The following is a 21,285-nucleotide window of genomic DNA, read 5'->3' as shown; positions in this document are numbered from 1 at the left end:
CGCGCCGTGAAGCGACGGACAATCAATCAATGAAAGAAACTCGACAACTTTCCCATCAAAGCGATTTCCTGCTAATGACCCATTGATCGAAACCTCAGGGCTAGCCATCCTCTACACCCCTCAATAGCATACAAGCCACCAGGCCACCGCACCACCTACGAGAACAGGCAGACCCCCACAGAGCAATCATGCTCGCAACCCCAGGCCCATCACGACACCGCGACAGAGACCGCAGAGACCGAAACCACAGTCGACCCTCAGGCACACCGCGCACCCAAGACCGAAACCGAGATCGAGATCGCGATGACGGTGCCGAACCAACTCTACCCCCCTACGAACCCCCTATCGCCCCGCTCAACGAAACCGGCCGCACGGCGTTCGTCGCGCTCCTCCGCTCGCAGGCCCTCCGCCAGCTAACGACGCATATCCAGCATGTTGAGGCGAAGCTCACGGATTCCGCGGGTGAGGTGAATGAGCGACTAACGGATGCGAAGGAGCGGGCGAGGAAGCGGAAGGAGAGGGCGGCTAGTCGGTCGATGACTGAGGCTGGGGATGGAGGAGATAATGGACGAGAATCAAGGGGACTAGATGACGATGGTGAGGGGGAGACAGCGGAGTTAAGGGAGTTAGAGAGGAATGTCAAGCGAGTGACGGCCGAGTTGGATGTTAGTATGCGGCGGGCGATTGATTCGCGGGTTAGAGTTGAGCGGTTGGAGGAGGGGCTGTCTGCGTTGCAGAGGGAGGTTGATGCCGCGACTGCTGCTCAGCGGCCGAAACAGAGGGCTCAACGGAGGACGAGACGGTCTGGTGCGAATGAGGAGGATGAGGAAGAGGGCGAGGATAGTGAGTATGAGGCTACGCCTGAGCCTGAGGCGGGTGGTGAGGAGGTCTCGCTTCGCCGAAAGCTGGAGGAGAAGATGGAGGCGGAAGCTGCGGATTGGGAAGGGATGTCGTTGACTGAGCGGTTTGTCTCCCCTTACTCTCCGTTCACTGGACTATACTGTAGTAGGCACAAGCTAACAGATCTGCGTGAATTAGCTACTCTACAAACAACGACTACATTGGCTTCTACCGCATCATCCACGAAGCTCAACACCCCGGCGACGACCCCCCTCCTCTCCCTCACGCCTCAACCTGGTTCGTTCACCTCGAAGACCCAGCAACCACAACGTCAAGATCCCAAACAACCTCCTCCACCCGCTGCACCCGCCAGCAGCCCCCTTCGGGCTCTGCCGCCGGCCCCGACGACGACGACGAGATCGCCATCGAACGCGAACGCATCTCCCTAAAATGCCCCCTCACCCTGCTCCCCTACCGCGACCCAGTAACAAGCACGAAATGCCCTCACAGCTTCGAGCGCGACGCCATAACCGACATGATAAACCAGAGTTCCCTGACTGTCCCCGTCCCCGGTCAGTCTGGCTCTGGTGCTGGCGCAACAAGGAGGAATCGAGTCCGCGCAGTCAAATGTCCTGTTTGCTCAGAGGTCCTGACAACGAATGACCTCCGTGAAGATCCCGCGCTGCTTCGCCGGGTGAAGCGTGCCGAGGCCGCGTTGCGTCGAGTTCGTGAAGAAGAGGAGGAGGAGGAGCTGGGTCTTTCGTCGGCGCGACGAAGTCGCAATGGAAAGGTTATGCTTGGGAGTGATAATGATCTTCCTGAAGAGAATATTGGGGAAAGAATGGATGTCGATACGGATCAGGTTAGGATTAAGCAGGAGAGGGCGCGGTCGAGGGGGGTTACCGTTGAGGCAAGGAGTGCTACGGAGGAGGATACGGAGGAGGATAGTAATGGAGAGGAGGAGGATGAGGAAGAGGGTGAAGAAGAGGAAGAGGAGGAGGAGGAGTGATGCTGCTCCGATTACTACGTACTCTTGCCGACATACCTATCTACGTACTCGTATATAGATTGCGGTGCTATTGAGACAGTAATGCCAAGTAGTCGCTTCTATTTCGGGCCTTGTTGAGTTATAGGCACTAGATTCTACATTGAAGTTTGGAGGGAACAGCTCTTTGAGGAATTCCGTTCAGGGTGTCAAAGGCCTCGGAATGGACCCCGAAGAAGGTCGGACTTCGACTCCGAGGGTCATCCACCATGACTCTGTATACTCCGTATTCGACAGCACTAAAAGACCACCAGATCCACTTCAGAACTGTTGAGCTTGGCCATATTGCTTTTGCCATCACCGCGCTGCAATTCAAACGTTGGCGATATCGGCAGCCACTTTTCCAATAGACCAGATGGCAGCAGGCAGCAAGCTAAACTGCGAATTCTTCATTTTTGTCTAGACAAGACTCGTACATCCTGCACGAGAACAATTTGATGTAAACCGTGCTCGGTCATCGCTCTGGGTATAACTAAAAACATAGGGAGTATTCAGACAATTATGAAAGCAGACAGAAGATATCGACAGACGCCAGGACAAGAGCAAAACAAATTAAAGACTTCATCCATGTGTGAGGATACCTAAAGGCCGCACATGAATCGTAACAGCAGCATACCTTCCAGCCTCGATGTGCTCACCGAGGACCGCTGTTCCGGACAGCAATATCCTCGCGTACGGCTCGTTCCAACAAACGGTGGCTTGCTGTATTTTGAGGGCTTAACCCACTTATCTCCATTAGCTGCTAGGCGCCGTACGTTCTCTGTTAGAAATTCACTAAGATGAGCGGGTCGAGGTGAGGGCGGAGAACCGGTCCATTGAAAGAGACTCGAAAACATGTCGCAGGAAAGCAGTGTCCTGGCTACCAAAAGGCCAGTTCCACGGAGTTTCATTCATGCGTTTACTTCGTGATCAGGTTCAGATAATCAGCCACAATCAGGGTGACCATACTAAAAGTGGAGCGGTGGGTCAGTGATAAGCACCAAGAAAAAACAAAGCATGCACAGAGTGGGGAGACTAACGCATGAGGTGCGATCCGCACATAGTATGTCCCGAAGCCGCGGTAGAACCTCAGCCATCCTTCCTCACTCACAACTTTCCGAGCACAGTCAAACATACCCTTGTAAGGTAAGCGTCCCGTTGCGGGGTCTCGCTGTTGCTTTTGGAGGCGAGTTTTGACAAAGTCAAACGGGAGTGAAAGGAAACTAGCGAAGAAACCAGCGATCGCGGAGGCAGCGAACGTCTGGTTTTGCGCAGAAAGGCTCGTGTGTGTCTTCAGTTGGGCCTTTGATTCGGCAAAGAAGGCCAATTGACCGAGATTGAGCGCCATCGCACGCACAACGGTCGGAAACGCTCCAGACCACAGGGCGGTCACACCCTCGGCTTTGGAGATGCGAAACAGAGCATCAACAACGGAGCGATAGTTAGCTCGCGCTTCGGGAGCCTTTAGGCCATCTGATTGCATCCGAACGAGGGCCAGGTCTGCAGGGTTCCCGACCATGGCAGCAATACCACCGGCCGTCAGACCGGCACCCGCGCGCTCAGCGAATGTCACCTTGCGGTTTGCTGTCTCAGCTTTCTTGGTCAATGACTTCATAAATGTGTCGAAAAATCCAAGACGGGCAGTAGTATATACGGCTTGACGTAGCAAGCCGGCGGAGAGACCAGTGTAGAGGTCGAGGGCCTTTCCCGACGCGATGATATCGCGAGCGACGCCAAAGGCCGAAGGACGAGGGCCAGTGCGCACACCTTCGCCAGCAAGCTGCAGGCGCACCTTGATCATATCAATGGGCTGAATGACGACGGTAGCCGTCATGCCAGCCAAACCACCATTAATGAAGGGGAGAGCGGCTCGAGTGTACGGTTGGTGTAAGAAGTCCACGGCAGGCTGAGTGGATTGTTTGGTAGTGGACGCCATGTCGATCAGAAAGCACGATTCACACCAGGCCTGGCGGGAAATTAGCGGGTTGAAAGTGAGAGATGGGGAAAAATAGCGGAGTCAAAACGAGCAGACTATGGTAGAGTATGTGGTTGGAAGAGCAAGGAAATGAGAGAATGACCATCCACTGACCAAGGATATAATTTAGCGAAGAGAAAAGGAGAACTGAGGGGAGAGAAGGCGTTAGTAGAGCAAATCTGAAGAGAGAAATACTGTAGAGGAAGGCGTGGCTCGTGTGACAGCAGTGGCCGAAGTGACGTAGAAAGAGGGGAAGGAGAGGAGGAGGAAGAGGGAGAGGAGGAGGAGGTGGTGGTGGTGGTAGGTAGTACCTAGTACTAGTATATAAGGAGGGAACCGGGAGGGGAAGGTTTCAGTGACCAGGAACTGCTCCCGACCACGAAAAGCTCGAGAGGAGAAGAGGTGAAAGAGAAGATAAAACGGAGGCCGTTCCAGGGTTGAGATGCTGCTCATGTCTTGTCAGATGATGATGGATGATGAACAAGTTGCGATGTGGGGAGAATACCTACCTAGAGTAGACGAGAGGCCTCTGAGTTTCTGCAAAATGCACTTTCCGTCCTACTGACTCTCTGTTGATGATTGTCTTTCAGAAGCCAGATACCGTCTCTTCTTATAGGAATCCCTGCAACAACCGAAAGCTGCTCCGAAGCAGCACGGGGAATAAACGCCAGTATTAGTACTTCACCATCTTTTGAGACTGGGGCAGGATATTGTTATTAATTTTTCCGCTAGTACCAATACTAACAAATAACTGCTACTAGATAAGTAGGTATACCTACTTGATTGTGCTAGCTTCCCCACTCCTCTGTATGCTGAGGATGAGAATGCGGGGATCTGTCCAAGCTGTCGACATGCATAAGCTGTACCAGCATTCTCTGCACAGGTTACTCGAAGTTCGCTTTCTCGCCCAGCACTGGGTATTGTAGCTTATCCTCGGCTTTTTGTTCTTATGATTTTCTGCTTGTTCTCGAATGATATAGCTCAATATGTCGACGTCATTGCGTGGTAAACTATTGTAAGACGTCTGTAATCATGATGTATACATTACGCCGCTAGCCGCATTGAGCCGAGCCACAACTCCCGGGAAACCGTCCCTTCAATCCCGATCCTCGGGTTTCTCGCTCTCAAGATTCACCACCATCTGCAATTCGAGATGCCATCTCAGAATGGTTGATACTGAGCTGATCTGTTGTCTACAGCATTCTTTGTTAACATCACTCTCTTCACATCTATTACCATCAAACGCTACAGAAGATACCATCCCTCCAAAGCCTCTTGAGTTACCGACCCGCCATCCGCCCGAGTATCCGAGGATAGGTGGAAGATGGGATGCAAGCTACGTGATGCTGAGAATCAGCCAGCTCCTGATTAGCCTCCTCCGGAGTACCGTCTTCCAGCTTGAAGCCCAAGCCCCATCAGCGGCTGCCATCTGGCATCACGGCCCAGATCGGCTATACTTCTAGTTCCCGCCGTCCCATTTCCCCGTCCCTTGTCACTGTCAATCCTCCCCCCACACATCCCCACCAGCTTGCTGAAGATTCCTCCGTCTTTCGGATCACATTCTGGAATGCCCAATCGGCGGTTTGGTTTTTGCAAGTAGATGGACTGTTGACTGTTTTGGTGCCTAATACTCCGTACACTCTATGTAACTGTGTATGGGACACAAAAACAGGCTTCCATTCATATCACACCACTTTAAATCCCTCATCTCATCCCGATTCCTCTCCCTGTTCGACACGGACCTCTATTCCCCTACAGTGCCACCTTCCAACATCTTAGATGACCGTGAATAACCCTCTGTCACCTCATCCAGTCACCCATCCCATACCTAATGGACAACAGTGCTCCGGGTGCGAGGCGCCGAAATCGGCACTTCCACAACCACGCAACCTACCAAGATATCCAAAACACGCAACAGCGCTCTCATTGCAGGAATAATCTACAACGGTATGACTCTCGGGCCTTGAATACCCTCATTTCATCGCACGGACGGAAAACCCACCCACGTTCCGTGATTGTCTTCCGTCATGGGTCTGCCCGGAGGAGTTATACTCCGTGTAGTGGGACCTTCTTTCTAGTACCTGCCCACCAGGTTGACAACTCAGTCAACAATGAACTAGACAGTATAGACTGAAGTCTCGCAGGGGTAAAGCGTTGATAGCAAGATATCAGAATAGCATCAACTTCTCCACATCCACCTCCCAACAAACCACCATAACTACACAAGGACGCCTAGCTCCACCACACACCTATGCTCTGTAAACTACCACGGGAAGCCCCTTGGCAAACCACCAGCAACAGCAAGGTCCAACCACAAACCCACTCTCTACAGGAGCCTAAACCCTGCGGCACAACAAACGGGAACTCAGCAGGGCGAAAGCTCGGGACGAGCCCGGAAATACGGGCGGAGGGGGGTAGTAGCGGGCGGAAATTCGGCAGAGATGCCGGATGTCTTTCCAAGGTTCCCTCAGTAGTGTGCAAGAAAGCATGTGGTGACTTTGTTGGCTAGAGTCCTATGTCTAGGGAGAAAGGAAGGGCCGATGTTCGCTACTTGGGGCGTCCTCCCTCTAGTTACCAACCAACGTAAACAGACTAACCGACCTGGGTTAAGGTCTTGTTGGGCTGGCGTCGGAGGAAGAGATGTCCTGGTCTAGGTTGAATATAGCATAGATAGCCTGGATAGAGTCAGATGGTAGATGGTTGGGCTGAGATGGGGCTTGCAAATCTGTTGAAGGGATTGTGGTGGATGGGTGACAGTTTGGATATGTCCGGGCGGGTTATTGGACGGAGGACTGTGCTCCTGGACTGGAGGTTATATTCTTAGCTTGGGTGATTTCTCTTTCTTTTCTGTCTTTGTGTTTGCGAGATTTCATGAATTGCCGACTTCTCTGCCAGGTAGGAGAGGTGATATGTTTGTTGAGGATCAATGGTGCTTATTGACATCGAGAGCTGAGCAAACTTTAACCTGAGTCTTTACACACTAGCGCTCCTTAAGTCGGGGGGCTGGGCAAGATACAAGAGTCAGCAAATATGACTTGCATTAATCACTATGTTACAGCTACTGGCTCTCAAGGTACGTTGGCCTACGACAATTATAAAAGAAAAACAAGTTTCAAGAGCCATGTGGATTCTAAATCTACTGACCATGGCCAGAACTATTCATCACAAAAGCCAAAAGGCATTGCCAAGTGTATCATTCCCGGCTCTCAAGGGAGCAAGCACAGACCCAAATATATCAAACGCGGCACGCCATGCAATAGATGAGACGGCAAGGAAAAGGAAAATGGAATAGGAAAAAGGGGCATCATAAGCGAACTGAAGAAAAGACAACGAAAAGAGACAATTTTTGGAACATCTACTCTTGCACGACGGGACCAGCCGCGAGCACTTCCTTGGTAGCTTGGTCAGCGTACTTCTGGAAGTTCTCGTTGAAGAGCTTGGCGAGCTTGGTGACCTCCTCGGTGAAACCGGTGGAAGCGGTCCAGCTCTTCTTGGGGTTGAGGAGCTCATCGGGCACACCAGGGCAGCTCTTGGGGACGTGGAGGTTGAAGACATCGTATGTCTCGTACTCAGCCTGGGCGAGCTCGCCGCTATGGATGGCATCGAGGATGGCACGGGTGTACTTCAGAGGGCAACGCTTTCCGCCGGTGGTGGCGCCAGCGCCAACCCAACCGGTGTTGAGCAACCAGGCGTTAGCCTTGTGCTGGGAGATCTTCTCCGCGAGCATGGTAGCGTAGCGCATGGGGTGCAGGGCAAGGAAGGGCTGGGCGAAGCAAGAGGAGAAGGTGGCTTGGGGCTCTGTCACACCATCCTCAGTACCGGCCATCTTGGAGGTGTAACCAGAGATGAAGTGGAACATGGTCTGCTCGGTAGTGAGCTTGGAGATAGGAGGAAGGACACCGCGGGCATCGCATGTGAGGAGGATGATGTTGGTGGGGTGGTTGTCGGACAGGCAGGGAATCTTGGCGTTCTCGATGTACTCGATGGGGTAGGCGCAGCGGGTGTTCTCAGTGAGAGTGGAGTCGTCGTAATCGACAACACGGCTGATGGGGTCGAAGACGACGTTCTCGAGGACGGAGCCAAAGCGGATGGCGTTGAAAATATCGGGCTCCTTCTCGGCGGAGAGGCCAATGCACTTGGCGTAGCAGCCACCCTCGATGTTGAAGACACCACGGTCGGTCCAGCAGTGCTCGTCATCACCGATGAGGGCACGCTTGGGGTCCGCGGAGAGTGTGGTCTTGCCGGTTCCAGACAGACCGAAGAAGACAGTAACGTCGCCGTTCTGGCCCTCGTTGGCGGAAGAGTGCAGGGTCAAGACGTTGTGCTTGACGGGCATCTCGTAGAAGAGGACTGTGAAGACACCCTTCTTCATCTCACCAGCGTACTCAGTACCAAGGATGACCATCTCCTTCTCGGCGAAGTTGATGGCGACGGAGGTGGCGGAGGTCATACCCTCAGTGAAGCGGTTAGCAGGGAAAGAACCGGCGTTGTAGATCACGTAGTCGGGGTGGAAGTGTTGTAGTTCTTCGGGAGAGGGGCGGATAAGCATGTTGCGCATGAACAGAGCATGGTAGGCACGGGCGCAGACAACACGGACGCTGATACGGTAGCGCTCATCCCAGCCGGCGAAACCATCGATAACGTAGATGCGGTTGCGGGTGTTGAGGTAGTCGACAGCACGCTCACGGTTGATACGCCAGACCTGCAGATCTATGTCAGTACTAGCTCTATGTATAATGACGTCACCTGCAACGCCCTGCAAGGTCCATGCAAATCGGGTCCACAGACGACCCATGACAGTAAGAAGAAGAAAACATGAAAAGTTAAATGGGTGTAAAGGATGTCGCGAAAGATAGCGACAAAGTATAAGGCATTAACATGCTAGCCCCACCCTTGCGGATGTATTAGGGAGGAAAAAGCTTGTATCCCCGATCCACGCAAGCTCAGGCAAGGGATGACCAGGTAAGGGATAGGGTGATCGAAGATAAAGCTTGACTTACATCAGGAGTCATGGGCTTGTTAACGGGTCCCCACCAGACTTCATTTTCTGATGATTCCTCCTTGACAACACGCTTATCTAACGGAGAGCGACCAGTTTTGGCGCCAGAGTAGGCTGTGAGGGCACCGCTTGATGTGATAGCTGTGCCGGTTTCGTAGACAAGAGCATCTTCATAGAGAGCAGCGACAGAGGGGTTGGCAATCTGAGAGGGGTTAGTGTTGGTGCAAGAGGCCAGGGGGCTTTGTGTTCATGACATACTATAGCAACGCGGTCATAGTCAATGTGAGCGTGTTCGTGAAGCTCTTCTTCGAGCTCAGTGTGACCCTTGCCCGGCCTAGAAGAACATCGTCAGCAGAGGTCTAACATAGCATGGGCAGTATGCCCCGACGTGGTGCTGTGCGACACATAGTAGAGGCCAAGGACGACCATGTCGAGGCAGCGAGGTGTATCAGGCACAGGAACAGGAACAAGGAGAGACATACTGGACACCACCAGGGTGCAGGGCAGTACGATTAACAGATGAAGCAACCATTGTTCTTAGAGAGGTAGAGTGATAGTTGTTGTTTCGTTGCTTTGCAATCTGTTGTTGAAAGAAATCTGAATAGAGAGGACCTGGAGACGGCGGGCCACCAGGGGGTATATGTACATTTGCACCAGGAGCCATGATCATAACGGTCGAGGCAGCAAAGGCGTTTCAGTCCCCTTCTCCGATGATGCTTCTCCACAGTTTGACGGGAGATGTCGGGGGCTGAGGCCGAGTTGAGGCGAGTGAGCAAGTCTGCGATCCAAGTTGCGCCAAAAATGGCTCTCACGATAGTCCGAAACCTCCCGAACCCCAGATGTGGGCACGAAGTCGATTCGGAAGTACGACTCGTTGAACCAACAAGAAACGAGGAAATCAAAAACTCGGAACAGTTTGTTATCAAGGAAAAGATAGCGCGTGTCGGGGAAAGACACTAAATGCCTCAGCTGAAGATGATGCAGGATGCAGGTGCCAGATGAAGTGAGGTACGGAGTACTCAATAAATAATTTATGCGTACGGCAGGACCACCGACTCTGCTGAAAACGACCATTCCATGACACAATGCTTTCTCCCTCTTCGACTCTACTGGTTCACCCATCATGAGCTTTCAAGTTCCAATCTCCTCAGTAGGTAGCGGGCCAAGGGAACTTTCAATTCAAATGACGTTGTATTGAACGCACATCCACGAACCAAGATCCATGTGGGCTCCAGGCTAAGACCCGAATTTGCGGGGGATGAGGTTTTCGGCTAGCAGCAAAAAATCGAGTCTAACCCGGCATTTCCTAACGGTTCATCTATCTACACCTCACAAGACACCTCTCTCTGCCGTTTATCTCTCAACACGCAGCTTTTCAGCTCATTCTTGTTCATGCAAAGGATACATCATGCTCCAATAAATGCCTCATGGCAATGCAAGACACGAAAACCCTCATCCGAATGACGAAAGACCGGGTTCAAGGCTCGGGTTCTCGCCAGCCCCCACTGTACCGATGACTAACAGTAGTCCCGAGGCCAGCCGCATAGCAACCAATCAGACTGCAATCTTTGGCGGATTGCCAATCCAACGCCACTGAACGCGCATTCATGGGCAGAAGTCATTGCCGTGTGCTACAACTCCCAAGCTGCCTTCGGAAACTGCCTCAATGCTCGGCCTCGATGTGGCGAAGTAGAAAGACCAGACCGCGGGGAGTCAATCAAGTATCCATCCGGAGTAGAGGATCCTCCATCTCTTCCCCGTGACCGAACCCCCTTTCTTCCTCAAAGTGAACACATGATGCGACTCCTGAGAGTTTTGATAATAAAGACTGTTCCAGCTCTCAAAAGCTCCAGTGTCTGTGGATTTCTCTTGGTCAGGCGCCATGAAAACATCTGCTAGCTTCAGCCCTCTGACCGATCTGTGGCTTCACGTGGTCTAGAATATCCAGCGGCTACAAGCCACTCATTTCCTTCTTCTCCTGCATACCAGCAGAGCCTATTAAAAGAGAACAACAGAGCTTCAGCCTTGACCAGCACACTCAACAGGAGGTCACACCGGAAAGGCCTGCCTGCCCTAGAGGGTGTCGTGTCTATCCCTGTCCATTGACTATCCCTGGACCTCGAGGCTGGGTATACCCCGCATCCGTCGCGCCTGGACCAGCGGGCCTTTCCCCGGACCTAGGCTTATATTCCATCGGTACCTGAGGCAGTGAGGCTTCACCTTTTTCTGCAATCGGCTTTATCCTTCACAGACAGCTTTCAGAGATACACATACCTTTGGTTTTCGGCTGTGGCATCTCAGACACAATCACAATCACACATTTGAAATAGCCACCAAGCACAGCAACTCTAAACCTCCAAACAAGTGCCCAAGGAGTGGACGAGACCAGCTCCACAAATCGGGCAGGATAGGAAGAGGCCGAATTCATGTGCAAAACTATATTAAACCCTGGGCTGTGCAGATGAGACTAGGCCCTGGTCTCAGCCTGCCGGTGGGTATGCAGGGGTTCCAAATCCGGAAGATTTAGGAACCAGCCCTGAATCTACACACTAGGACTCTATGCATTTTTGAGAGCTGCCGCAGCAGCAGACAGGAAATCCAAGTAAATGCCTCAAAACGAAGCAAATTATTCAGGCCATGAAAGTGAGTAACTACCGACGTGCAATTTCCTTTCCGGTTGCTTTTCCTGGGTTTTTCGGCAAGTTTTCGCTTGACGGGTGTTTTCTACACAATATCCGCACACAGAAGAACTTCATTCTGAAGCGGAGCTCCAAATATGAGCGGAGCATATCTCCTCAATTTACTTGACAAAGAGAAGATGCCTTGCTAATCTATGACTCTTGATTACGTCTACCTTACGGAGTGCTCTTCGCGATCTTTTTCAAGAATCAACAGCGTGCGTAACTTATCCTCCAGAAAGGACAGGTTCGCTGCAAGACGCACTCACCACCTCACCCCTGCGATGCGATGCAATGCGGTGACACCTGACTGTAGTAGTATCATGACTCGAAATTCTGGACCTGAACACATATCGCTGCTTCCGATTTGCCCATCACATCTCTTTCTAGGTACCTCTTTCTTTGTGATTCAAAGCAGCTCAGGCGCCCGACGTCGCGCCGCAACCCAACCTTGCCCAGCATACATACTGATAGATAACAACAGGCACAATCCAATAGTATTGAGCTTCATATCAACCTCTCCTAGCGCGCATCGCCACAGAAACAAAGTACTTGAAACTCCAGCACTCTACCTGAGATTGGTGTTCCCGTAGGCACCAGGCTAAGACTATACCCTGTCGTACTTCGGTATCGAGATGGCGAATCTCCCCGAACCCGGCCCTTGTTCTACCGAAGGTGATGAATGATTATCCAAATTGGTTTTCTTCTTCGATTAGATGGTGGGCTAGATCTAAGTACCCGAGGGTAGGTGAGTACCGCATGTATACGATGAGTATAGGCTTGGGCGGTGATATATATTCCCATGAGCATTGTGCTTTGCTGTAAACCTAGACTGTATATGCCATCTGGTAGTAGCTATATATTTTTGGCGGTCTATTAGACCGACGCCTGTCTACCTCTACTGATAAAGTTATCTTCATTGTGAGATCCTATTCAGACACTGGATAAACATTTCTGACTTCCAACAATCCTATTGTTGTTTCACTATTCCTATCGCTCTGTCATGTGTGATAGAAATAAGATGAATGATGTTGGCCAACTTATGCAGTACTAGACCATCAACAGAAACAAAGGCACAACAGCGCTTGCAGTCTGTCATGTTCGCTACTTTGAATAGCAGGCTGAGTGTCTGGTAAGGACATGGCCCTGCCATCTCTAGAGCTTGCGCACCGCCGTGCTTCAATTTTCCGCATCACCAAGACTGAAGGGAGGAGCTGATGCATGACTCGGGCAATCTCACAGGCTAAATACATCTGATCTGATAAGGTGCGGGGTGGCTTTGATAGTCGCTGGGAAGTTGGAACCATATATCTGGGCTCAGTTGTCAAGGTATACAGACCGGTGGGTTTCACGATCTTTCCTTCGATGTGTTCCAGAATAATCGCCCCCCAACGTCCAGGTGGTGTTGAATATGGATGCCTCCAGGCTTATCGCAGTATGACACGCTCAAGGAAAACCGCCTGTCCAATAGCTTCACACCTAAATCCCACGATCCGTGTGACTCTAACACCAGGGATCCCACCCTAGACAGCCAATCACCCCTCACCAACGAAAGCGGGGCTTCAACAGCGGCGGGGTAGAATGAAGAAATAACACAGCGCTTATCGTCTCTTCGCTTTTTCATCTCTGCATCCTTCTTGACCCTGCCAGATTCGTCTGACTTCACAGACCGAGGTACGTTTCGATCGATGTTCTGTGGTGTTGACCAAGCTAACCTGCCTGCGAGGACATAGAGCACCTTCCATTTCTATACCGAGTATTGCAAACGAGCATAAACACGAGCAAAATGGCCGGCCACAACGCTTGCCCCAAGTGCGGTGCCACCATCGATGGTGACAACAAGAGCTGCGGCTCTTGCGGAAGCGTATGTATTGTTTTACTCGGTATAGAGAGTCATCGACTGACTATCGTACGTAGACTTGCCCAGTCTAAGTCAAACATACTTTGGGTCCCGTATGGCTGAATATGTGGTGGTATATGGAATTTGGATATGAGGACCGAGAATGATTCCCTGTAGCGAGAATACGGACGAGCTGATGAGAAACGAATGATGCCGTACTTTTACCAGTATTTTGCGTAGATGCCCTTCACACTATATCTCTTGTATCCGCTTCGCGACTTAGTCGCTGAGTCGATTGATTTGATAGTGACGTGTCCAGGCTGTAGGAAGCAGAACTTCGCTCGTTCTGTGGCCGCATCCTGTCACTAGATGATCGTGACTCATCTTCGTCTTTTTCCTCCTGCGCACTCGCGTGAAAACCATTCGGTTCTGAGAAGCGATTGTTGATCATCACCGAGTGTCGCTGCCGGTCAACTGTGCTGTTGTTTGGTAAAGGTTCGTTTTCGGACAGCAGAATCACCTCTACAGGATGATCACAGACTTTAGGTACCTTCAATACCTGATAGAGTAGGTATAAAATGGGGACGGACAAGCCGTGAACGATAACAGAGAACAACACTAGCCAGTATACAACTATACCCACTGTTAGTAAGACGACGAGTAGAAGCGGAAGGGTGATTTGGTGGCTACCTGGCCTCATAGCAGCTGTTAAACTATTGATCTCATTATCGCTCTGCCCGCGGTCAGGAAAGAGTCGTCGAGCGTACTCGACATATGCGATCGCCCCAACGCCTTTGGTTATTAGCAAAGGCTAGAAAACTGATGAGTAGTGCCTACCAATTGGCCCAAAATGGCCCATGAATAGTGCTTCTTTCCAATTGCTGCAGACCTCGGGCATGAAGCGATATCCAACCATAATGGCTGGAATACGCCGAAAGATCAAAATCAGCACGCCCAGTCCCAAAAGTTGAGGAGCGGTAATGCCGGTGCTCTCGGGCATCTGGAACTCCTCCCAGGGCATGACTGCACCAAGGTACCCAAAGGTTACATAATTGAGCAGAATCTCAAGCGACGAGTTGAACGAGTCATGTCTTAGTTGGAGCTCCGCATGGAAGAGCCCGTCCCAGTTCAGGATACTACCTGCTATAAAGCAAGCTAGAGTCTCATCGGAGCCGAAACACCCGCAGGAGCCTACTATGAACATACCCAACACTGCCGGGACGAGAGTAAAGCAGCCTGGATCAATCCATTGTCTACCGACGGTTAGCATTGAGTCAAACGGCAGAGAGTTCAGCACTGACTTTCGAGATGTGACAATGAGAACTTTCCGACAAACGAAGCCCACAACAACCCCATAAGCAGTGCCTAGGACAACCATATAAAGGAAACCCTCAACAAACCAGTGCTTCAGCGCTTTGCCCACGCCGCCTCCAAAACGTCCAACATCCATTGAACCAAGGAGATCTGGACCACCTCTGGCAAGGTCGAACTCTTCTAGTACAATAGTATTTGTCGGAGTCTCGGCATACCGAAGGAGTGATACACCAAGCAAAAGGAAGGGGAAGCCGAAGCCGTCATTCCCGCCTGCTTCAGAGGAAATAAATTCGCGCAGATGTCGGCGAACATAGTTATCGGCAAAGGGGCCTTTGGCAATGGCCTGTGATAAGATGGGATCGGTACAGGTCACACAAGAGCCTATTATGAGGGCTGCGAGCTACCGCAATGGCGTCAACATTAGCAAAAAAACGCAGGGCCGATACAGTACAAAGGAGAGGTACTTACAAAAGAGATATGTGGTACCATCAATATGATACACACTGATGTTGCAATCCATCCAACAGCCATCAATGGTAGTAAACAGATAGTCATTTCTTTGAGCCGGCGCTTTAAATATTTCTTCGGCAGCTCATATCCCACTTTGACCAACTGGATTCCGATCACAAGCCGCGTCAATGCCTACGCCATCAGTCTCTGACGCTTGACATCTCCTGAAGAGCATACATAGGTAATCTCGCTAGTTGAGTTCTCGCTTTCTTTACCTCCGGGATGAGGTATCCTCACGAGGTTAGCGGCCGAAGGACCGAGGACGACACCGACGACGAAAGCAGGTACTGATATAGGGATGTTGTATGAGCATGAATTCAAGCGAAAGGGGCGGGGTCCTTCCATATAAGCTTCTCCGAGATACCATTTTTGTTTTATCTTCAAGGATACGAAGCCAACGAGTAGGGCGTAGAAGCCTAGACCCGAAGGACACTGTTAGCTTGGCCTTGGCTGGAACGCACGAAGAATAATGGGCAAGAATGCATGTTACTCACTTGAGACAAGTAGGATAACGTTCAGATCGTTGACCTCCAGTATTGGGTGTAGCATGCTGTTGGCCAGACTGATGTTCCGAAGACAGCCTACCACAGATTGAGCTTGACCCGTGGTGGTTGTACAATGTTTCTGGAAGTTCACTCGTCCCTTGGAAAACGAGAGACTGTATCTGAAGCGGAATTCATAAGGGCGTAGATGGAAGACAATCCATCGACGGCGAGGAAGAAGATGCCATGACATAGGCAAATCCCGCCCATTGCCATGGGCCTGGAATGCCACTGATCTGAGTGACGAAAGGGGGGACGCATCATCAGCGCACCCTACATTGTCTTATTTGACCCCCTGACCCTTATCTTTTGCACACAACAGCCATCGAATGTGTCACTGGTTAGTGGGTCGCTGAACTCGCCCTTGCATGGCCAGGCACAAGCTCATAGCGCACGCTTTGAAAGGATTGGGCAGGTTTGGCTTCTGGAAATTCGGCGAGAGATCGCATCATGAAGCCCCTCGATGATCCTGAAAGACAAAATATTCAGTCAAAATTTGGTTGGCAGATAGTAGGATTGGGTGTCACTAGAGAGTTTGAGAGTGTCCGTTTCGTAGGCATTTCTGTTGATCTCAAAGTTGCGGATGTTGTTCGAGAACGGGGCACGCCAGGATAAAGCAGGCTATTTGCAATTGAGATGGAATGTGGCGCCTATCATCGACCACACTATCCTATTAGGTGTCAAGATAATGGCTAATAGAATCTGAAGCTGCCCCCGGTGGGTATAAGTATATCCCGGAGTCGATCAGAATTGCTTTTCTCACTAGCGCCCATAGCTACGTACTCACTCCGTATCAGGGGGAGGTGTCGCTGTCGTCTTCTACCCGGTGCCACAAGAGAAAGATAGTCAAAAGAGAACTGCGAAGAGCTGTAATTGCGAACTGAGATTGCTGTTCCCCGCTCTCGGGCGATCGCCAGCATGTATCGTTGCTGACGACGGGAAAGTGCCGTAGATGAGAGTGAGCTCCTAGAGCTGGTGTGGGCACTGCTGAGAAAGATTGTTGTGGGTCATGATCTACGCAAATTGCCTCAGGCACTAAACGCTGCGTACGTCACTGGAGATCTTCTCGAGATACATATAACAGTTGGTGATGGAGACGAATTCACAGAGAAATCCTGAGGATTGCAAGCTGGCCCTGAAGCACCCGTTGGCGGAGGTGCTGCTTTGTTCGGAGAAGACAGAAGAAGCAAACGAATCTAGAATACATAAATATGCTTATAAGAGGTTGAACCAGCTGGTATTTGAGACGAGATCCTGACCCAAGTATAAATCCAATCAACAATCCCTGCAGATGCTTCTGGCGTACAAGTTCAGTGCAGATCCCATACACACTGGCGCGAAAGGAATTGATCCTCAACATGCCCAAAATGAAGATGGCCTCAAGGCAGTTGTGCTGGTTACCTAACCTTGAGCTGAAGGACGCTTCAGATACATTTCGTATTAAACTATGGGTATGGCTTTCTTAGTGGCCACAAGCGTTCAATCCAAGGGCCAGTCCATTATGCAGTCTTGCGCCACTGGCTCCAGACGCCGATCAGACTGCTGACGGTACCTGCAATACCGACAAGCCCGTCATCGAGAGACGCGATACCTAGAGCGGATACGGGGACGGTCAAATCGCAGAGGTCGGAGATAAGTTGAATTCGCGCAGCGGCACGTTCCCTGAGTCGAGCTCTTGTTAGCCTTATTTATCATCCAAGCTTTGCGGTTCGCAGGTACGTACTTCTCGAGCTTCTTCGCCTCTACTACTCCTTCACCCTCCTTCAAATCCAGGGTCTTCTCCTTCTCATTTAACCTCCAGAGGGTATAGAAACCTGCCAGCGCGCTGAAGACCAGCCCAGACGCCCAAGAACGATAAGCCGAGTCTTGCAGACGTTTGGCACTGGCAAGCTTCCGAACACCGATAGCATCGATCACGGTGACTGTGTCCAGAGACAAGTAGCCAGCATACCCGAGCTGTCGGCCAATAGCCAAGTAACGAAGGACCGGGTCGATGGGGCCTTTGTTATCGGATGCAAGTGCAGCAGCCTTGAGATGCTCAACGAACTTCCCAATCCTCAAAATCTTTCTTGTCGTTCCAAACTGCTTTTTGATGGCATTGTATGGGGCGATGGCGGTTTGCGGTTGGTTGGTACGGTATAGATACCAAGCGTAGAATCGCGAGAAGTATTGCAGGGTACGGAGGAGCTTGTCACGACCAACTATTATAATAATAGGTTAGCGGCCTGGTAAAAACTGCGTTCGAACCCACTCTCTCCGCTTGTCTGGGCACCATGATCGCGACTGGAGCAGAGTGAGGCAAATGTGCGAGCAAGGATATAGCATACCTGTTGTAGCCACAAAGCGCAGGTAATGCGCTAAGGCAGGGTGGTAAACGAGAGCGTCTGCAACCATTTTTGCTATATTTCACAAGACTCCCTGTCTCCAAGTCCTCGGCTAATCGGAATCGGATTCCGGGAAAGTCGCAAACTGCGCGTGAAAGAGGCGGAAATCAATGACAGACCAGCTGGCAACGTTGAGAGATTATGGAATAAAGTCAGGTCTGGATGGGATGGGCAGATCCACAGACAAATAGTGAAGAAGATGGGGAAAGGTCGGGGGAGGGGAAGAAGGGAAATGGATCGGTAAATGAAGTCGCCGGGGATCGCGCGGCTGTTGGTTGTGGAGGAGGTTCGCCGTCGGGCCATGAACCTCGGCTTCTCACCATTCCGGGAATCTCCCCGTGCATCTGCCATTTACTCAGGCTCAGTCAGACAGGACGGAGTACCATGACTACGGCTTTGTCTGAAAATGCGCCTCGTATGTCACGAAATATGGCTTCATCGTGATGATCGTGTAGGTAGTTTCCCGGGTCTGCCGGGGCTCTAAGAAGACCTGTCATTCAATCTACTGCGCCGACATCGGGCGAGGCGATGCGAAAGAACATGGTGTTACTCAGGAACACGATGATAAAAGGCTCAAGGAAGAAATTCTGCTATCCAATAATAAACTCACATAGAGTTATAGCAATCAGGAAAGTTAGGTAGACCTTCAGGGCTATGTATATCTTGTTCAGCCTGTTTCTCCTCACGGAGTTGAGCGTTAGTGGCCACGTTGAATTTAAGGCTTCAGGCTGGAGACTGCGGGAGACAAAGGGTCAGAAAACCCCACGTAAAAAGCTTCATGATTTCTGTCATGAAGTTCAAGCAATTGACCAGCGGTTGGTGAAGCGAACATACACCTGGAAGAACCTGATGGTTCACCAGGTGCCAGGGAAGGGCGGCCTCGGAACCGGAGGAACCTTTCGCCAGCTGAGCTTGGTTGTGTCAGCTACCTTGCCGGACTGACGCTTGATGAGTGCGCTGAATAACTTCTCAACAACCTACCATCTCATCCTCGCTGCCACGATTCTCCTACGTCCTAACCTGCCTCGTTATACTATCTAGCTGATTGACTTCGCATCTGCAAGTTCCATTTTCCCCGCCGCCAACATGGGGTCTGATCCTCAGTACATCAAATACCCCGACCTGTCTCTCGCCCAACATGTCTTCAATCTCTCAAATCCCGCATGTCCTCAAACGGTGCGGCAGTCCTCGCTGAAAAAGCTCCAAGATGCCATTACGGAGAGGAAAATGGCACCATTTTATCGACATCTTGCCCACCCAGTCGAAGGCATCCTAAACCACTCAGTCGAGGGCGGCGTACCCCAGCCACGGTCATCAAGCGCTGGCAAACCGCTTAGTACTCTCGCATCGCGGAGGTTATCGCAAAAGATGGATTTTCCCTGGGATGAAGCATTGTACCAGTCTCTCGTCGAGGATAACCGGAAGGAGCTAGCAGGTTTCCAGAAGGAAGAGGATGAGGCGGAGGAGGCTGCTGGGGAGACCGAAGTCCAAGCCGCACGGGGGAAACGGGCAGAGTTCTGGGCGCGAGTGGGGGACAAGGTGTGTACCTGGCATACTGATCAGGCTTAATGCTTGCACCGGCTTGAGGTCTATTTACTGACACTGTCGATGTCGTAGGACAAAGCGATCGAGTCTCATGAAACCCTCCTGGAGAAGACGTCATTCTTGGGAACAAAGATCGACCTCACACTTGCCATGATCCGACTTGGGCTTTTCTTCGGCGATACTCTATACGTCAAGAAGAACATCGAGCGAGCAGAAGCACTAATTGAAAGCGGTGGTGACTGGGATAGGAGAAACCGCCTGAAGGCATACAAGGGACTGCACCTTCTTACCGTCCGGTCCTACAGCACTGCTGCTCCTCTTCTGCTAGACAGCCTGTCTACATTCACTAGCTACGAGCTGTGCAGCTACTCCGCCCTTGTCATCTACGCCGTGCTTGCAGGCTCCCTGTCCCTGAAGAGAGTCGACTTCAAAGCCAAGGTCGTCGATGCACCAGAGATCAAGGCGATTCTTGGATCCGGCGAAGATCGCTTGGCTGCGTTAACAGGCGAAATCTCCTCAGGACCTGGTGCTCAGGACGAAGAGATGAGGGATGCCTCAGCCCCGACCGCCGCTACCACAGTTGTCAACCTGACAACTTTCGGTGGCAACTCTGGTGTCCCAGCAGAGGCTGAGACACCCATAGACTTCACACCTCTTTCAAACCTTGTTGGCAGCTTATACAACGGCAATTACCGGACATTCTTCGTTGCTCTTGCCGCTGTCGAGGACAACTTCTTGACTCAAGACCGGTACCTGTACGAACATCGAGCTTGGTTTGTGCGTGAGATGAGGCTCCGGGCCTACCAGCAACTGCTTCAAAGCTACCGGGTGGTGGGCCTGAGCAGCATGGCCGGTGACTTTGGCGTCACCGTCGACTTTTTGGACCGGTAAGTACAAATTATAAGCTATATCATATGTGACGAGACTGACCGCTTTAGTGATCTTGCCAAGTTCATCGCGAGCAACCGAATTTCATGCACCATCGACCGTGTTAATGGAATCATTGAGACGAACCGGCCAGACGACAAGAACAAGCAGTACGCCGATGTTGTGAAACATGGAGATGCTCTGATTACCAAACTTCAGAAGTACGGTCAAGCCGTGCGCCTACGCGGAAGCGAACGGAGCTAGGTGAACGGATCAGGTCTCGGTGAATGGGGGGAGGAATGTTATCCTGGTTGCATCATGGTGTCGGATGATCAATAGCGCTATGGGACCGGCTTGCTGAACTGAATATCTATTTCTTCAATACATTCATCTCACTCGATAGAACAATGGAGTGTGGAGCCCGCTGTATCATACAATGTTAATGACAAAAACCTAAGATGTTCCGATCTCCTGATCAAGAGGCCCTGCCGCCCTGGAGATTGCAGATTCGGAGGGTCGAACCCGACGATAGGTAGAATGCGGGTGGGCCGATCATGGTAGCACCTGCAGTACGTAACACAGCCTCATCTTAGAGCCCGCTGGAAGCCTGATACACATTGAATTGGCAAGGAATTGTGAGTTTGTGATTTAGTAAGAAGTTGATACCAAATGAATATGTGATAACCATATCTAAACGACCAGACTACATCCGTAGATTCCGTACAAAGCTGGCCGATGTTCGGGAAGAGCCGGGCCTCACGTGGGGG

The 21,285-nt window shown here is 51.2% G+C and overlaps 8 protein-coding genes across 8 annotated transcripts; 2 read left to right on the top strand and 6 right to left on the bottom strand.

Moving 5' to 3' along the window:
• Positions 1–57: 57 nt before the first annotated feature.
• Positions 58–1,938, top strand: BJY04DRAFT_177075 (SUMO ligase MMS21). The gene is made up of 2 exons (XM_073709558.1): positions 58–964; positions 1,039–1,938. Exons 1-2 carry the CDS (start codon positions 189–191, stop codon positions 1,847–1,849), a joined length of 1,587 nt encoding a protein of 528 aa, XP_073576828.1. The 5' UTR covers positions 58–188; the 3' UTR covers positions 1,850–1,938.
• An 845-nt stretch (positions 1,939–2,783) lies between these two features.
• On the bottom strand, positions 2,784–3,800 carry BJY04DRAFT_212976 (putative mitochondrial dicarboxylate carrier protein; the record flags this gene model as incomplete). The annotated part of the gene is made up of 2 exons (XM_073714744.1): positions 2,784–2,832; positions 2,905–3,800. 2 exons carry the CDS (start codon positions 3,798–3,800, stop codon positions 2,784–2,786), a joined length of 945 nt encoding a protein of 314 aa, XP_073576827.1.
• Positions 3,801–3,902: 102 nt separating this feature from the next.
• BJY04DRAFT_45509 (uncharacterized protein) lies at positions 3,903–4,453 on the bottom strand. The gene has a single exon (XM_073720421.1). The coding sequence runs from the start codon at positions 4,290–4,292 to the stop codon at positions 4,005–4,007; it is 288 nt and encodes a 95-aa protein (XP_073576826.1). The 5' UTR covers positions 4,293–4,453; the 3' UTR covers positions 3,903–4,004.
• A 2,709-nt stretch (positions 4,454–7,162) lies between these two features.
• On the bottom strand, positions 7,163–9,097 carry BJY04DRAFT_45273 (phosphoenolpyruvate carboxykinase (ATP)). The gene is made up of 2 exons (XM_073720420.1): position 9,097; positions 7,163–9,040 (listed from the first exon to the last, which is right to left on the bottom strand). Exon 2 carries the CDS (start codon positions 8,632–8,634, stop codon positions 7,195–7,197), a length of 1,440 nt encoding a protein of 479 aa, XP_073576825.1. The 5' UTR covers positions 8,635–9,040; position 9,097; the 3' UTR covers positions 7,163–7,194.
• Positions 8,838–9,508, bottom strand: BJY04DRAFT_177064 (uncharacterized protein; the record flags this gene model as incomplete). The annotated part of the gene is made up of 2 exons (XM_073709557.1): positions 8,838–9,040; positions 9,287–9,508. The coding sequence occupies one exon, from the start codon at positions 9,506–9,508 to the stop codon at positions 9,287–9,289; it is 222 nt and encodes a 73-aa protein (XP_073576824.1). The 3' UTR covers positions 8,838–9,040.
• A 4,095-nt stretch (positions 9,509–13,603) lies between these two features.
• On the bottom strand, positions 13,604–15,729 carry BJY04DRAFT_204607 (putative plasma membrane antiporter; the record flags this gene model as incomplete). The annotated part of the gene is made up of 7 exons (XM_073713514.1): positions 13,604–13,989; positions 14,047–14,148; positions 14,194–14,609; positions 14,658–15,070; positions 15,139–15,312; positions 15,358–15,596; positions 15,675–15,729. 7 exons carry the CDS (start codon positions 15,727–15,729, stop codon positions 13,604–13,606), a joined length of 1,785 nt encoding a protein of 594 aa, XP_073576823.1.
• A 1,202-nt stretch (positions 15,730–16,931) lies between these two features.
• BJY04DRAFT_45105 (PEX11 family protein) lies at positions 16,932–18,490 on the bottom strand. The gene is made up of 4 exons (XM_073720414.1): positions 18,427–18,490; positions 18,050–18,191; positions 17,446–17,923; positions 16,932–17,384 (listed from the first exon to the last, which is right to left on the bottom strand). Exons 2-4 carry the CDS (start codon positions 18,114–18,116, stop codon positions 17,222–17,224), a joined length of 708 nt encoding a protein of 235 aa, XP_073576822.1. The 5' UTR covers positions 18,117–18,191; positions 18,427–18,490; the 3' UTR covers positions 16,932–17,221.
• Positions 18,491–18,825: 335 nt separating this feature from the next.
• Positions 18,826–21,267, top strand: BJY04DRAFT_45162 (proteasome regulatory particle lid subunit RPN7). The gene is made up of 3 exons (XM_073720417.1): positions 18,826–19,645; positions 19,724–20,538; positions 20,590–21,267. Exons 1-3 carry the CDS (start codon positions 19,193–19,195, stop codon positions 20,780–20,782), a joined length of 1,461 nt encoding a protein of 486 aa, XP_073576821.1. The 5' UTR covers positions 18,826–19,192; the 3' UTR covers positions 20,783–21,267.
• Positions 21,268–21,285: the final 18 nt, after the last annotated feature.

Source organism: Aspergillus karnatakaensis (assembly GCF_047715665.1).
Source record: "Aspergillus karnatakaensis strain CBS 102800 unplaced genomic scaffold BJY04scaffold_2, whole genome shotgun sequence".
Classification (NCBI taxonomy): domain Eukaryota; kingdom Fungi; phylum Ascomycota; class Eurotiomycetes; order Eurotiales; family Aspergillaceae; genus Aspergillus; species Aspergillus karnatakaensis.
The sequence above is the reverse complement of the archived record's forward strand: the minus strand, read 5'-3'. Positions and strand labels throughout refer to the sequence as shown.

Bases quoted from the DNA above. Each gene is read 5' to 3' on its own strand.
- BJY04DRAFT_177075 (XM_073709558.1), top strand. From the start codon at position 189: ATGCTCGCAACCCCAGGCCCATCACGACACCGCGACAGAGACCGCAGA. The intron at 965-1,038 runs GTTTGTCTCCCC...TGCGTGAATTAG, and splicing joins GGGATGTCGTTGACTGAGCG to CTACTCTACAAACAACGACT.
- BJY04DRAFT_45509 (XM_073720421.1), bottom strand. From the start codon at position 4,292: ATGAGCAGCATCTCAACCCTGGAACGGCCTCCGTTTTATCTTCTCTTT.
- BJY04DRAFT_45273 (XM_073720420.1), bottom strand. From the start codon at position 8,634: ATGGGTCGTCTGTGGACCCGATTTGCATGGACCTTGCAGGGCGTTGCA.
- BJY04DRAFT_45105 (XM_073720414.1), bottom strand. From the start codon at position 18,116: ATGGTTGCAGACGCTCTCGTTTACCACCCTGCCTTAGCGCATTACCTG. The intron at 17,924-18,049 runs GTATGCTATATC...TTATTATAATAG, and splicing joins GCGCTTTGTGGCTACAACAG to TTGGTCGTGACAAGCTCCTC. The intron at 17,385-17,445 runs GTACGTACCTGC...AGCTCGACTCAG, and splicing joins GAGGCGAAGAAGCTCGAGAA to GGAACGTGCCGCTGCGCGAA.
- BJY04DRAFT_45162 (XM_073720417.1), top strand. From the start codon at position 19,193: ATGGGGTCTGATCCTCAGTACATCAAATACCCCGACCTGTCTCTCGCC. The intron at 19,646-19,723 runs GTGTGTACCTGG...TCGATGTCGTAG, and splicing joins GGGCGCGAGTGGGGGACAAG to GACAAAGCGATCGAGTCTCA. The intron at 20,539-20,589 runs GTAAGTACAAAT...TGACCGCTTTAG, and splicing joins ACCGTCGACTTTTTGGACCG to TGATCTTGCCAAGTTCATCG.